At 35.7% G+C, this 17,180-nt stretch overlaps 1 protein-coding gene across 1 annotated transcript in view; it reads right to left on the bottom strand.

Moving 5' to 3' along the window:
• Positions 1–17,180, bottom strand: part of PCDH15 (protocadherin related 15) — a 990,428-nt gene that overhangs the window by 81,090 nt on the left and 892,158 nt on the right. Inside the window, exon 26 of the mRNA XM_077945583.1 lies at positions 12,467–12,594. Within this exon, the coding sequence (XP_077801709.1) occupies positions 12,467–12,594 (128 nt within the window). The remainder of the gene's footprint in view (positions 1–12,466; positions 12,595–17,180) is intronic.

Genomic DNA, 17,180 nt, shown 5'->3' with positions numbered 1-17,180 from the left:
ATCACTACTCTAAAACTTATAAAACCTCCTAAAAGCAAATGCAAGCTTACCTCCAAAAATAGTATTCCATACCCATGCCCTGAATTGTTACACATTTAATCATCTGAGAGATATGCAGGCATTGAATAAAATTCTAATATTGCTAGAGTGCACTCAAACTTTAAAATATATGAGCCACCAACAAGCTTAGGAAAGGCAAAATGGTTTGGCTATTTACCAAATAAACTACTTTGTTTTCATGTATCATGTGCAATGGCTCTTCAAATTCATAAAAAAGTACTAAATTCTCTAATTTAAAAAAGTCTCCAGGCTGGTCGTGGTGGCTCCTGCCTGTAATCCCAGCAGTTCGGGAGGCCGAGGCGGGCAGATTGCCTGAGGTCAGGTGTTCGAGACCAGTCCGGCTAACATGGTGAAACCCTATTTCTAATAAAAATACAAGAAAAAACAAAAAAAATTAGTTGGGAGTGGTGGCTTGAGTCTGTAATCTCAGCTACTTGGGATGCTGAGGCAGCCACTGCCCTCCAGCCTGGGTGACAGAGCAACACTCCATAAAAACAAAACGAAAAGAAACAAACAAAAAGAAAACCAAAACAAACAAACAAACAAAAAAACAGTTTCCAGTTATCAGAATTGCTTTTCATCTGTGTGTGTGTGTGTGTGTGTGTGTTTTGAGACAGAGTCTCACTTTGTTGCTCAGGCTGGAGCGCAGTGGCGGTATCTCGGCTCACTACAACTCAGCCGCCCAGGTTCAAGCAATTCTCCTGCCTCAGCCTCCCGAGTAGCTGGGATTACAGGTGCCTGCCACTGCACCTGGTTAATTTTTTGTAGTTTTTAGCAGAGACTGAGTTTCACCATCTTGGCCAGACTGGTCTTGAATAACTCCTGACCTCGTGATCTACCCGCCTAGGCCTCCCAAAGTGCTGGGATTACAGGCGTGAGCCATCGAACCTGTCCTCATCTATTTTGAAATATCCAAACTTTCTCCATTCTTCAGACAATTATAGCCTGGGAAAAGTAGTCCTATTTCTATTATTAGTAATAAAAATTAAAGAAAATTTTAATTAAATTACATTCAAATTAACAGGCATAAATTGTTTGCTAGGAGAATGATATTTTTGATGTCCCTTCTACAATAAAAAAACTGATTTGTGTGGAGAGGGTGAAGAAAGAAAAAGAGTAAAACATATGCAGAATTATTTCATTGTATACTCAACTTATATCTACAAAAATAGGCTTCATCTTGTCCACTTATATTAAAAAGTCATAACAAGAATGTGTTTCTTGTTCAGACTAATAAGGAGAAATGCTATGTATCAGCAACTGGTAATGTTTTTCATGATTCTCAGCTTGTACAGAGGAAAATTCAGGATTAGACTATTTGAAACAGAATATAAAGTTTCAATTATATAGGAAGAATAAGGGATATATTATACAATATGGTGACTGTATATTATTTAAAAATAAAATACAGAATACAGTGTAGAAACAGAATAGATTTTTGTAATCATCTGTGTGCATCTGCTCCACAGAATTTCAAAATAAATGTGAAGAATTTTCTAAAAATATATAAGATATAATCTAAAAATAATTGAAAGAAAATATGACAGACAGTAAACATAAAAGACATAAAGGAAATCAGAGACAGTCAGTATACCACAATTTGTATTGCATTCATATTCTGAAATTGTTAAAGATGGATCAAATATTTGACTTTGAGGCTCAGTGGGAAAAAAAAAAGGAAAATATTAAGTACAATATAGCCTGTGATCATGTAACAAAAATAGTCCAGTTGTTTAGAAAAAAATAAACTTCACATCTGATGTCACCAGTGAGGCTAAATAAATGTAAAACTATGACATATGCATAACATTCATAAAGCTATCATCAAGTCTGAGTTTCTAATTTGGTAAGGAGTGAAATCCATAGGGAAGTCCAGGGTGATGTTATTCTATCTTGTAATCAACCCGAAAGAGTTTAATGTCAAATATACTTTATGAATTTGAAATGATCATTCATGCAACATGTGTTAAGCAGGTTAAAAGACATGAGTATATGTAAAAATAAATAAATAAAATTTTAAGAAGTCATTATATGAAAAAGGTACTTGCACACACGTTTATAGCAGCACAATTCAATGCAAAAAATCTGGAACCAGCCTAAATACCCATCAACCAATGAGTGGATAAAGAAAATGTAGTATATATACACCATTGAATATTAATCAGCCATAAAAACAATAGAAAATAATGGCATTTACAGCAACCTGGATGGAGTTGGAAGCCATTATTCTAAGTGAAATAACTCAGGAATGGAAAACCAAATACTGTATGTTCTTATCAGTAAGTGGGAGCTAAGCTATGAGGACGCAAAGGCATAAGAATAATATAATGAACTTTGGGGACTCGGGGGACAGAGTGGGAGGAGGGTAAAGGATAAAAGACTACACATTGGGTACAGTGTGTGTTGCTCAGATGACAGGTGCACCAAAATCTCAGAAATCTTCACTAAAGAGCTCATCCATGTAACCAAAAACCACTTGTTCTCCCCAAAATACTTTTTTGCTAAACTTTTTTTTAAAACCCAGGAGTACAAGTGCAGGTTTGCTACATGGGTAAACTTGTGTCATGGGGGTTTGTTGTACCCAAAAACTATTGAAATAAAATAAAGTTAAACTAAATTAAAATCAATAAATACAATTTTAAACAAACACCAATTTGAAATGTTAAGCACAATATGTAATGTCTTTAAGTTGGTGGAAAAGCATACTGTCTGCTTAGATGAATTTTAAATTCCAGCAGGAGAATCATGCATACAGATAAATGATAACAGTCTAATTGGTTTAAGTGCTAAACTAGACATATGGTGATTCAGTTACAGGGTCATAGTCAAGAAGGCAATGCACCCTCAGGCACCTACATATGTTTGCTTAGTTCAAAGTACAAACCATACAAGGTCAAATACTGTGCCAAAACATGAAGGAAACCAGATGAGATCGGGCGCATTCAGGGTGGTATGGCAGTAGATGGAAGGAAACCAGTGAAAACACCTGTCCCGTGAAACCATGAGAGAGGTTCCTCATACTTGGCAATGGGGAACCAAAATTAGTGTTTTATGGGACCTTTACTTAGGGCTGGTTCTTGTTTACATCTGTTCTGTATGTAACTTGGAAGAAAATTGGCACAAAATAACTCACTAGCTTTTAAGTAACATAAACCACAAATAGTGTAAAACATAAATGGTGATTTGGATTTCAGAACTAAGTAATCTATGCTGTTTGACCTCTAAAATGTGGTTCTCAAGGATAACAGTTGTCACAGGACACTTGACACTGTAACAGTAAATAACATATAAATAAGCAAACCATCAGCTTAAGGATTTTAAAAGAGAACCTGCTTCTAAAGCAGTATTTATGTAAGAAGACATCTGTGGTGCAGAGTGATGGAGCATAAAGTCTCACAGAGAGATAGGAGCACACCCAGAACTGAATCGGAGTGATTAGAATGTCAGTCCAGTGCTCTTCCACTGGAAACATGGTTGAGCTTGGTCTCGGAAGAAGAATGCCAGGCTGTAAATTGTAGCCTCACTCCCACCTAGCTGCACGTGTTGGGAAAGTTACTTATTGCTCCTGTGATGCAGTGTTCTCTGTAAATTAAAGAGATGCTACTTGGGAGAAATACATTAAAAATTCAGAAATGTGCTGGAGATGTTTTGCCTAAGACCCAGGTGAGCAAGTATAGGGCTAGAGACCAGGAGCCCCCAGGAGCCCTAACCTCTGTCTAGAAACATTATGTATTACCCGACATTGTTAACCTTGTGCATTTCTATACCTTTTGCTACTAAGGAAATTTGCATCCTCTGACCATGGCTGTGGCTTTTTTCTATCCACAGCATCACTCTGCTGAAACCTCTCATCACCATTTGTGCTTATTTTGAAAATGTAATAAACTATCATCCAGTAAGTGATAAGTCTTTTTTCTTGCTGCTTTTTCACAATATTGTTTTCTTTTAGTCCATACATTTCCTAAATTTAGCATCTTTAATAATTCAAAAATACAATGTTCAAAATCTTTTTAACTTTCAGTAGAGACACTGTTTTTCCACATTTGCAACTTGTAAAGAAAGAGATTAATTCTTACTGCATTAACTTCTGGAAAATATCTTCATAGTTCAGAATTTTTAAAAATTAATCTTGATCACATTTAACATCTTCCCGTATTTGCAATAAATGCTATTGTTGCAGTTAAGACAACATAAAATCAACTGAAAAAATTAGTTAACAATTTGAAAAGTGTTTTTAAAATCAAATCTTACTTGTTACCTTAACAGGAGGTACCACAATTTACACAGGTCATCTCGAGTTGAAAATAAATTCGTTGCCTTTTTACTTGTCTCCTAATTTTTCACAGAAAGTTAGTATGCTCTCTTATTTTATAGCAGGATTCTACTCCTCATTTCTCTTGGGAAGCAATGTAAGAGGTTACAAGAAAAGTTCTTGAACTAAGGTAGAACTAACTTTAAATTCCAACTTCACTGGGTATTTGGCTGAGTAATACTGGGAAAGTTATCCAGCCTTACTCAGCTTCAATTTTCCCAAAAGTGCAATAAGAAATAACTGCATCGGCTGGGCGCGGTGGCTCAAGCCTGTAATCCCAGCACTTTGGGAGGCCAAGACAGGCAGATCACGAGGTCAGGAGATTGAGACCATCCTGGCTAACACAGTGAAACCCCGTCTCTACTAAAAAATACAAAAAAAATTAGCCGGGCGAGGTGGTGGGCACCTGTGGTCCTAGCTACTTGAGAGGTTGAGGAAGGAGAATGGCGTAAACCCAGAAGGCGGAGCTTGCTGTGAGCTGAGATCCGGCCACTGCACTCCAACCTGGGCGACAGAGCGAGACTCCGTCTCAAAAAAAAAAAAAAAAAAGAAGAAGTAACTGCATCTACTGCATAAATCAATGTTTTAATTTACTTGTTTTATTTTAATTGATATTATTGTATTTATTCTTCATTTTATTTATTTATTTAAATAGTGTAGGCTAAAATAAGTAAATGGCGTTCCACAGTTCTCAGAAAAATAATAATGACAACTAAATCACAGTTATTATTATGAATTAGGGAATATTTATCCATTAACATTTCTTCAAAGCCCAGGAGAAACAAAAAGTTAATGTTCAAAGGCCTAGCTAAAACTTTCCTACTTCACACAAAAAATTACAAATATTACAAGTATTCATCATTTTTTCTATTTTTCTGTTGACTACATAGTTGCTTTTTTACAGTTCTTTCTATGTTCTGGATACCGCTACTTTGAGATATATATTTTTAACAGATGTTACAAGTATTTGCTTTTAACATATTGCTTCACTCAGTCATTTAGAACACCCTTGTTGCAGCAGTTTGCTATTCTGATGTAACCATATTCATCAGTCATTTTTCATTAGTGTAGGACAGGGGTACCCAACCCTCAGGCCATGGACAACTACCGGTCCGTGACCTGTTAAGAACCGGGCCACGCAGAAGGAAGTGAGTGGTGGGTGACTGAGTGAAGTTTCATCTGTAATAATAGCTACTCTTCATGGCTCACATAACCTCCTGAGCTCTGTCTCCTTTCAGACCAGTGGCAGCATCCGGTTCTTATAGGAGCACAAACCCTATCATGAGCTGCGCATGCGAGGGTTCCAGGTTGCACACTCCTTATGAAACCTAATGCCTGATGATCTGTCGTTGTCTCTCATCACACCCAGATGGGACCATCTGGTTGCAGAAAAACAAGATCAGGCTTCCACTGGTTCTACATTATGGTGCGTTTTATCATTATTTCATTTTATATTACAATGTAATAATAATATAAATAAAGTGCACACTAAATGTGATGCACTTCAATCACCCTCAAACCATCCCCTCCCCACTCCTGTCTGTGAAAAAATTGTCTTCCACAAAACCAGTTCCTGATGCCAAAAACGTTGTGGACCGCTGGTGCAGGACATTTCAGTTAATGATGTTCAACTACTGGCCTGCCCTAGAGAAGGAGGACTCAGAATTGTGGGGAGGCTTTTTCAACTTACAAGGTAATGCAGATTCTGATATGGCCTCCTGGCAGGCTGAGAGGATTAGCATGTTTCCACAATGCGCATCACTGCCATACTGTTGCAACTGGTGTCTTATGAAACAAAATGCTTAAAAAAACACAGTACATAGTCAAGAAAAATAAATTGACTAATATAAATCCTTACTTCTGAATTTGGACATAAGCTTCACATTCATAAGAGCTTCAAAAGAATGAATACCAATTAAAAATAGCTTGAAAAATAAGTTTTCACATTCTTTCAATAAAAGTGATGCCTTCTCTCCTCTTGGAAATTTTTCTTTATTGTGGTAAAGTGCACATAACAGGAAACTTAGTATTCCAACCACTTTTCAGTGTACAGTTTAGTGACATTAAATGTATTCACATTGGTCTGCAAATATCACTGCCATTCATGCTCAAAACGTCTTCTTCTTCCCAAACGGCAACAGAGTAGCCACTAAACAATAGCTTCGCATTCACCTCCCCCGACTCCACCCCTAACCCCTGGCAGCCAACATTCTGCTTTCTGTCTTTATGAATTTGCCTACCCTAGGAACCTCATGTAAGAGGAGTCAAACAATATTTGTCCATGTCTAGGTTATTTCACAGAGCATTATGTCCTCATTAATCCATAATGTAACATGTGTTAGAATTTATTTCCCTTTAGGACTAAATAATATTCCATTGTATGTGTATATCACATTTTGTTTATGTATTCATCTATAGATGAACATATGGGTTCTTTTTTTTTTTTTTTTTTTTTTTTTTTGAGACAGAATCTCACTCTGTGGCCCAGACTGGAGTGCAGTGGCGCCATCCCAGCTCACTGCAAGCTCCAACTCCCGGGTTCACGCCATTCTCCTGCCTCAGCCTCCCAAGTAGCTGGGACTATAGGTGCCCGCCACCACACAAGGCTATTTTTTTTTTTTTTTTTTTTTTGTATTTTTAGTAGAGACGGTGTTTCACCATGTTAGCCTGGATGGTCTTGATCTCCTGACCTCGTGATCCGCCCGCCTCGGCCTCCCGAAGTGCTGGGATTACAGGTGTGAGCCACAGCGCCCGGCCCTGTATGGGTTGTTTCTACTTTTTAGTTGTTGTAAATAGCACTTCTATGAACATGGGTGTACAAATACCTTATCAAGTCCTTACTTTCAATTATTTTAAGTATACACTAAAAGTGACATTTTAACTGATGTTAACTACTTGGATTAAAGACTAAAGAAAAAAAAAATACCATTGGATTTTCTTTTTGCACTCCTCATAATTAAAATGACTGGGCCGGGCGCGGTGGCTCACGCCTGTAATCCCAGCACTTTGGGAGGCCGAGGCGGGCGGATCACAAGGTCAGGAGATCGAGACCACGGTGAAACCCCGTCTCTACTAAAAATACAAAAAAAATGAGCCGGGCGCAGTGGCGGGCGCCTGTAGTCCCAGCTACTCGGGAGGCTGGGGCAGGAGAATGGCGTGAACCCAGGAGGCGGAGCTTGCAGTGAGCCAGGATCGTTCCACTGCACTCCAGCTTGGGCGACAGAGCAAGACTCCGTCTCAAAAAAATAAATAAATAAATAAATAAATAAAAATAAAATGACTGATTATTTGTCACTAACAAAAGTCAACTTGGAAGAACCAGTTGTGACACAGATACCCAGCATGAAACCATAGTAAATATAGATCTTCTCAGATAACTTTTTTTGTTCTGTGCACTTTTGATACAATTCATGTACTTAAATGTGACATGAGCATTTTTGAGCCATGAGCAATTATTGAGCCAGAAATCCAATATCTACATGTCTTTATATGTCTTTGTCCTAGAACATCCTCAGGAGACCTCCCTTAACAATAACTGCTCAAAAATGACTCACATATCGACGTGCAAACCAATCATTTGCAAAGATAACAGGACAGGAATGATTGGCTCTGACCAGTCATTTTTCACCACCTTGGAATAGGCTTCACTTCGCCTGAAGCACATGATCCCCCAAAATAATGCCTAAATAAAACTGAATTTCTGTTAAAGCATGAGGAAGGAGAAATGGCCAACTAATGGTGTCTACTACACTCAGATAAAGTGAGTACATAAAATCCAAGGAGACTTCACTTAAATTAACTCAGTGGTACAAACAGAATAATTTAAAACTTATCTTCACCTAAATTTCAGATAATTATATTATTTTCCACTCAGTATAGTGTAAATGTGAACTGAAACTATATTAGGTATTTTGTCCATCTAGATTTAATTATAACATATGTTTTTATTTATTTACTTTTTTGGGGGGAGGGGTCTAGTTTACTAGAATGTGGCTTCTATAAGGGAAGAGAGAGTCTATTTTGTCTGCTTCCATATTTTCAGTACAGGGTAAGAACAGTATATATTTTCTTTAAAAAATGAACTAAGAACAAGTTTTTAAGTGTATTAGGTATGCCACTTCAGAGCAGATGTACAACTGTTTTTACTATATTATTACTTATATTGGATATTTCATTTCTACAATGGTTTTATTGTGTCACTTTACCTGTAGCATATTTTAAAAATAATGCCCCAAATTCACTACTCATCTTATAAGCTAGTATAGCCTATTCATTGCTATTTAAAAGTCTTCTCTTACTTTGTCAATCCTATTCTATGTAACAATTCTTCTTTCCCTTCTTACACAAAGTACATATTTACATTTAACTTTTATCATTCTGCATTATGTCATGGACCAAAATAAACAAACAAACAAACAAAAAAACCCCACAAACTTGCTAGCATAGCAGATGATCTACCATTATCTAATATTGTATAGCAATTGGTAGAAACATCTCTTTCACAATCATGGGCTACTTCCCATTTTTAAAATCATCTTTCCTTCCTTCAAACACCACAGATGAGCTGGCCCTGATTCAGTGCTGTTTCCATTAATATTTTTGTTGCTCTAAGTATAAAATGAGAAGAACTGCTTAACTCATGCTCTGATTAAATTCTAGAAAGGAGAAGATTCCAGGCTTCAAGGCTAAAGGCAGCAAATGGAATTGTTAAACACTAAGGATTTATTACTCCCGTCCCCTCTTAAATCCCTTGCCTCCTATCACTCAAATATGCTCTGCACTTTGCTTCTTCTGGGTTTTGGCTTACTTAGTTTGTTTCGTCTACTTAGACTGTCTTCCTCATATAGGTTTCACTTTGAAAAAAAAAAAAAAATCTAACCACCCTTCAGTGCTAGTCTTAAATTCTTCATCCTCCAGAAAACCTTTATGTTCATTCACCAACTGAAATGTTTTCTTCCTTTGAATCCACATGACAATTTGTGCTCTCCTACTTGACTTTATTATTATAGCATACGCTTACATCAACACATTATTAAACTTTTTTCTCTCTCTCTGTCTCTCTCTCTCCCCCTCTCTCTCTGCCTCTCTCTCTCCCTTCTTTCTCTGACTCTTGTATAAAGTACCTAGTATATTATATTGCATGAAGTTGGTTTCCTAGAAAGGACCCCTTTCCCTAGTCTGAATAACCCTCTGATTGTTTGAAGGGGGAGGGTTCCTTAGAGTTCTCAGTAGTCTGGAGACACAATCACTCCCATCACTGTATACCTCATCACAAGAAGTCCATGCATACTGTCCAGGGCATATCTCCCCACCCAGATGCTTCTTTCAATGCAATGTCTTTACACACCTCATTGAGACTCAGTATCTCACTGGACTTTTACCCTACTACCAAACTTTCCTCAGAATTCCTTGGAAATCACAGTCCATCATCAACAAAATCCCCTAAATATTCAACTTTCCCTCTTAGTGTTACCTATACTTTTTGATACCTTCTTTCTCCCTATACCCCTCCTTGACAAAAGACGCTGCTTTCTGTAGATCCCCCAGTAGTGACTCCCATAATTTACATAGCACAGAGCCTAGGAGTACAGACCAAGCATCCTTCTGACTCCTTTGACACTCAGTACCAATTCCTCCGAAGTGAATGACATCAGATAATACCACCCATTACATTTCCTTGTTATAGTCATCACATGCCTTTTGAGTAATCTCCTTTATTAGTGGACTAGTTTAACATTTGGCTTACCTTTTTTTCCTACATCACACTATAGGATTAGTAGCATAAGTGGTGATGTAAAAATCTGCAATGACATTCTAATCACAGTAGCATTTGACAGTCAATGATTCTCTTTTATCAATCTTGTTCTTTCCATGGTTCAGGGGCCTTGTATTTTCCCCATATTCCTGCCACCTCATGGCAGCAACATCTCAGTATCCCCACACCCTTCTTCTCCTGATCTGTAAGTGCTGAAGTTCCCAAAGCTTAGTCTTTGTATTTTTTTGTCAAACCCATTTTCTGGATGATTTCATCTTGACCCCTTTTTTTGCTCTCAAGTCTAGGTCAGCATTTGCAACTGCCTTGCCAAGAATTAGGTTTTCGTACTGAAAAAGCCTCATGAACCTTGATTACTGCCATCACAATAGGCAGTGGAGGAGATATGGGGATCTGTTCAGGACAAAAACCACCAAGTCATTCTTGATTTTTCCTAATGTCCCCTGAATAATTCATCAGCAAATCCTATATGTTCTATATTTTAACCCCCTTCTCAAGGTCTCCATAGCCTATCAACATCATTCAACCTACTGTCAAATTTTGCCTGGACTTGTCATGCATTTAACTCTACTTGTCCAAAACACTGTGTTACCCATTCCCGACATCCTCCCTGCACAGCATCTACAATAATCTTTTTATATTGGATTATGTCATAACTGTTTAAATCATTCAAAAGCTTTCTTTCCAACACACCTAGAACAAATCCCATATTCTAGCCCCAGGTACATTTCTGATCTCATTTCCTATCAGACTTTTTCATTCACACTAGCCTCCAGCTCCCTGTCTGCCTTTAGGGCTTTACAAAGGAATCCCAGAATGCTGCTCACTTAAGAATCCACAAGTCTTGATCTTTTCCTTTATTCTGGTCACTGTTTCAGTTTTATCCCAAAAGAACTATCTTGACTTTATTATCTAAAATAGCACCACTCTCATTCTTCCCTTGTCAACCTTTTTTTTCCCCTTAGAATTTATCACTACATAACTTACTGATTTATTCATTTCTTCAACTAGTTTGCCTGCATTACTCAGGTGGAAACTTTGATTATTTGTTTGTTTGCTTTTTCAATTGCTCTATATCCAACTTCTAGAACAGTGTTTAGCACATTATAGGTACTCAAACATATTTGACTAAATGATAGAACTAAATCAATTAAGAGTTAATAAGACTAAAATACAAAATGAGATAAAAATCAGTTACAAAGGATGCTTACTTGTGGATAACAACATAAATTAAATATAATGAGTGACAGATTTGTGGACTACTTTTAGTTAAACTGCTGATTCAGATCAGGGGTCTGTACTTGGCATAGTGGAAGAGCTATTTTGCAAGCCCAACACAATTAGGTTGAATTTTTTTCTTACTGAGAGTGTTTGATAGGTGATAAAACTACACGTAAGAAGAGCTCTAATCATGATGCTCCTGGTAATAGGAAAATAAAGGCAATTACTCATGTGCAAAACTAGAGGCAATCAAAAGCTAGATTTGCCAGAGATGTTTAGGTTTTATGTGCAATTTACAGCTATTTACAAGTTAACCATTGAAATGCTGTCCAAAATTAACTCTGCAATTGGGAATCCAAAATGTTTAGCATCTAAACTTTTTCCTCAGTAAAATGCAACCTTTAAAATTTTTTCTAAATAATAAAACATTAGTAACACACAGTTGATTACAAATAGTCATAAACATTTGATTATAAACAATTATAGTCATTAGTAATAATCATTTGATGATAAATAAATAAATAAATTGAAAATTTACAACTTTGGTCTTAGATACTGCATTTTTGAAATTCCAAACAAGCCAACATTTTCTGAGACATCAAGATCTTTGTAACTTTTAGTAAAGTACTAAAATTGGTAGAGTTATTTTTTTACTTTCACTCAATCAGCATTTAAAATTCAAACATTTATTTCAGAAAAAAAAAATCGTTACTTAATTTATTACACTATTTCTTCTACTAGAAGTGGTAATTTAATATTTGTCATTAGAGATTCCATTTTGAGAATCCTTTGAGTTATCCTACTGGAGGAATACAAACCACTAAGAAAATATATACATTTCAACATCTTATTCAATGTAAAACATCATAAATATTTTGTTACTATTTTCATAGTAAAATAAAACTCAAAAAGTTGCTAAGTGCTTACCTGATATAATCTGTATTGAGTTTAGATAACTAAACTAATATAGCTCCAAGTTTCAGACTTTTGTTTATATAGCATAAGTATGCAGTTAATGCCAACTATAGGGTTACAGCTTATCTGCAAAACCCAAGCTTTGTTTTTATTTTAGTTCTCTATATTAACATAATTTCTCATACCTTCACTCTGAGTACAGAAGTAAACATTCTTGCATCTTCAGATACACCTCCGATGTAGAATTTTTTCTGAAACACTGGGGGATGATTATTTTCATCCTGAATCTCAATGTATACTTTAGCTGTATTGCCTGGAGGACAAGAAATGATACATTTTTTACTGGTGGTTATTCATGGGGGAAAAAAAGCACCGAAGTAAATACTTGCTGCACTTTTTCTGGGAAACACTGAAAATAAATCAAAAGCCATTTCTAGATGGCATGCCTAGTACCCCCAAATTCAGGGGGACCCTGATAATGATGCTTCTGGTATAAAAATGTTAAGTTGCTGTTATTTCTTTTAATTACAATGTCCTGGTAATTCATTTTACTTGATTTAATTTGGCGCTAAAACATTTCACCCTGCCAATTTTAATGAAACAATTCAACTGTTCTTGTTCACAAACACTTCACACACAATACTAGTTATACCAATGGGACACAAATATGTAAACCCTTTATGAAATAATAGAAACTGCCATAAACTATTATATGAATATATACTTATTTATTCTTAAGTATAAAATCAGAAATGGCATTTCTTTAGCTTAAAATGGTACTATGACATTTTTATTTTAAGACTAAAAGGAACAGTATTTGGGTGAGGTGTTTATTTCCAAATGGAAAACAAGTATTATCATGCTTGGAAACTGTCAATGTTAGAGGCTAACATTCACTGAAAACAATGTAGCTGAAGATAACATTATGACTCATAAATGCTTCATTTTGCCATTTAAATAACAGTAAATGTACCATAAATGATACATGTCATCATCAAATGTTAGAACCTCCCTTAAATCATTACACCTTTAATGAGAAATGTGGTACTTGTCACTAATCCAAAAATGACCTTTTAAAAAACAATTTAATGTATAAAATTAACTTATAAACCAAATAAAATGGGAAATAAGTGGCTATTTATTTCATAAAAAAATAAAGTCAAATAAGTATTGCTAATGTATTACCTAAGTCAATTTTTCTGATGCATTTCAGTTATGATCAAATATATGGCAATTAATGTACATACTATTTATCAAGGATGTCCTTATTTTGGTGTTTTACCTGTGTTTAATGTCTCCTGTACAATTTTAACTAATTAACCCCAGTGTACTTGCAGGATACATCATGGGTATACATTTGTATTGGTTGAATAAACTAATGAATGAATAGCTTGTATTAGTAAGAACTTAGAAATAGTCTGTTTTTTTGTTTGTTTGTTTGTTTGTTTTTTTGGTTGCCCTGGGAAAGGTCAGAGAGAACAGGGAGTTAACTCTATGATTTTGCTCCTATCCTGCTGATACTCATTCAGTTTTTCTCTATTTGTCATCTGTGACCTGGAAGAGGTAGAATCAAGAGGAAAACCATGCTAGCTCAACAGAGAAGAGAACCCAGCAGGGAAGTAGGGCTAATAGCAGATTATGCTTCTCTATCCTTAGTGCCAGGGCTCTGACTTGTACCCTAGTCAGTCAATCAGAATTCATCCAAAATGAAATCATATTTAGTTTAGTAGCAGACCAATTTTATCTCTAGAATGAAAAATGCTAACAGCTCTAAATTTAAAAATAAAAGAGGACTTTTAGAATATATCACCTTTCCAATCACTTATATCCTCTTGCATTCAGAAACATATACAATTCACATGTGCTATTTCTTTTCAGAACTCTTAGAATGACAGAAGTCTCAGAAAAATACTGATGATGTATATTTTCTTCTTTAAATGGGATGAGTCATTTAAAATGTTATACAATTTTCAAAGAACAAGAACTTTGTCATGATCTCTTCCCTTACCTCCCAGCCCTAACTTCATATCTGGATGGTAACCAAATCCTACGTGTCAACCTTATAAGCAGGTAAATTAATGCATAATAAATATATCTTGTGTAATTTTTCTCTCAGCTCCACAGCTGCCCATATACTTAAGTCTGTTGTTGTCTCACCTGAGTGATTAAACATCATCTGCTCCCCTGTCATGTCTTTCTAATGTGTCCTGCATTCTGATATAACAAAGACATTACAAAATATACAAATGGGATACATTAAATCAAATGTTAACCCAACAACCACCATTCATATGTACATTTTTTTTTTTTTTTTTTAAATGGAGTCTGGCTCCGATGCACAGGCTGGAGTGCAGTGGCACAATTTCGGCTCACTGCAAGCTCCACCTCCTGGGTTCACACCATTCTCCTGCCTCCGTCTCCCCAGTAGCTGGGACTACAGGCACCCACCACCACACTCAGCTATTTTTTTGTATTTTTAGTAGGGACGGGATTTCACCACGTTAGCTAGGATGGTTTCCATCTCCTGATCTCGTGATCCGCCCGCCTCGGCCTCCCAAAGTGCTGAGATAACAGGCGTGAGGCACCTCACCCAGTCTCATATGTACGTTTAACAGAGACATTACAAAATACAAATAGGATACACTGAAGCAAATGTTAAACCAACCACCATTTATATGTACATTCTATCATTTAATTGTTTCTTTAAACATTCATTATAACTTTTGAGGGACTGCCATGTGTTAGTTACTCTTGTTACCACTATGTGAGATAAAATATAAAATATATAATCTTCAAAACATAAACAATTTATATTAAACCATTTAGCATAAAATATAAGGCTCTTAATAATCTAGCATGGTTATTTGGTTTTATTTTACTCTTCTCTCAATTTTATTATCATTGACAGATATTGTGAGTTTGTGGCTGTAACTGTGTGTGTACGTACATAATCCCAAACCCCTCACAGACACACACACACAAACACACACACACACACGCATGTATGCACGCAAACCTACAAACTTTACAAAGTCTTGAAGAAAAAAGAAGGGTATTATAAAATACATGGACTCTATTACAGGTAGAACTTTAAGAAACTCGTGATTTTGAGTTATCAGATTACTCATTTTTTTTCAAACAATACTACACTAATCCATTTTTTAATTGACAAATACATTTTAATACGTAGTGAATTTTTCACCATATCCTTAAAAAGTCTATGACTAGGAAAGTAACTTGGTAGTATAGTCTATAGAAGAATAACTTTATTGGCCCTGGTTTACTGAAAGCTAAGGGGCTTTCTTTTGTAAGTCAGGTATTTATTTAGGTGTGTTCATATGTCAGATTAATAAGTACTAACAATTCTTTTTTTTTTTTTTTTTTGAGATGGAGTTTGACTCTTGTTGCCCAGGCTAGAATGCAATGGCGCAATCTTGGCTCACCACAACCTCTGCCTCCTGGGTTCAAGCGTTTTTCCTGCCTCAGCCTCCTGAGAAGCTGTGACTACAGGCATGTGCCACCATGGCCGGCTAATTTTTTGTGATTTTTCAGTAGAGATGGGATTTGTCCATGTTGGTGAGGCTGGTCTCGAACTCCCGCCCTCAGGTAATTCGCCCACCTCAGTCTCCCAAAGTTCTGGGAATACAGGCATGAGCCACCATGCCTGGCCAACAATTCTTAAAAATATTATGTGTATATTCATATACATACTTACATGTATACTTTGTGCATATAAGTTTAAGATTCAAATACCAAATTGTTCCTATGAAAGCTCCTTTGATTCAGTGGCCTGTATCAGTTATTAAGTGGTTTGTGGGAAAAGGGTCTATGGATAACCCAAAATATGATTATATAACCTGAACATAATGGGGAGAGATGATTATACTTAATTATAATATTTTAATTAAATATTTATTTATACGAAAATTAATGACTATACAATACTAAATTCCAGAATACTTCACAACCAGCACACAAACAAAAACTCAAAAACATTGCTTAGACTTAAAAGAACTTATACATTTATTTATTTATTTTAAAAAGCCACGATCATTTAGTTCCTTTCACAAAAAAGAAACAGCTATAATGTGATTTATAACAATACTGTATCATGAATTTTGAAATTTATGATGTTTGCTATATATCTAATTATATAGGATAGTTTGTAATAGTCAACCAAAAATAAATATAAAATTGTGAAAAAGGTGTTTTCATTAAGTTTGTGGCTTAGAATGGCTTAGAATAAAATTGTTAATTTTTATTTTCTATAATGTAAAGTAGACTAGTCTTCTTTTTTTTCCTTCTCCTTGATAATTTTAGGCAGTTGTCAGGTATCCCTCCTTTGAAATGCTATAGTGTATTAAAAATGTTTCTTTCCAGAGCTTAGTTTACATTGCATTTAGTTATAAGCATGATTTTATTCTTATTAGATTTCAATACGCTTAAAGATGGAAATTGTATCTCCCACATCTATTAGTACTATAATGCTTCAGTTTGTAGATAGTTTTTCCCCTCAGATATTATTCTAACAGAATTTCTTAATTTTTGCTGAACAAAAAAGTTGATATTCAATTAATTTGCTAGTTTTCTTTGATTATAATCATGAGATTATGATTAACAGAAACAAAAAGTTAACTCTTAGAAGGATATGAGGGAGCTCACTAAATCAAAGTGAAGTCCAAAGAAGGCTTTTGGTACCACAAAATAATCAGGAAGTTGCAGAGTCTTTAAAGCAGCAGATGTTTGATTTTCTTGCAGGTAACTGCAGATGAAATAACAGCAAACTCTGTTCTTCTATGTTCTTTTACCCTACTTCTTCCTCTTTTTTTTTTTTTTAACAAACAAAAAAACAACCCACTAGGTTTAAGAATCATACCCTGGGGACACATTACCTGATTG

The sequence above is a fragment of the Macaca mulatta genome, chromosome 9, assembly GCF_049350105.2.
Source record: "Macaca mulatta isolate MMU2019108-1 chromosome 9, T2T-MMU8v2.0, whole genome shotgun sequence".
Lineage (NCBI taxonomy): Eukaryota > Metazoa > Chordata > Mammalia > Primates > Cercopithecidae > Macaca > Macaca mulatta.
The sequence above is the reverse complement of the archived record's forward strand: the minus strand, read 5'-3'. Positions and strand labels throughout refer to the sequence as shown.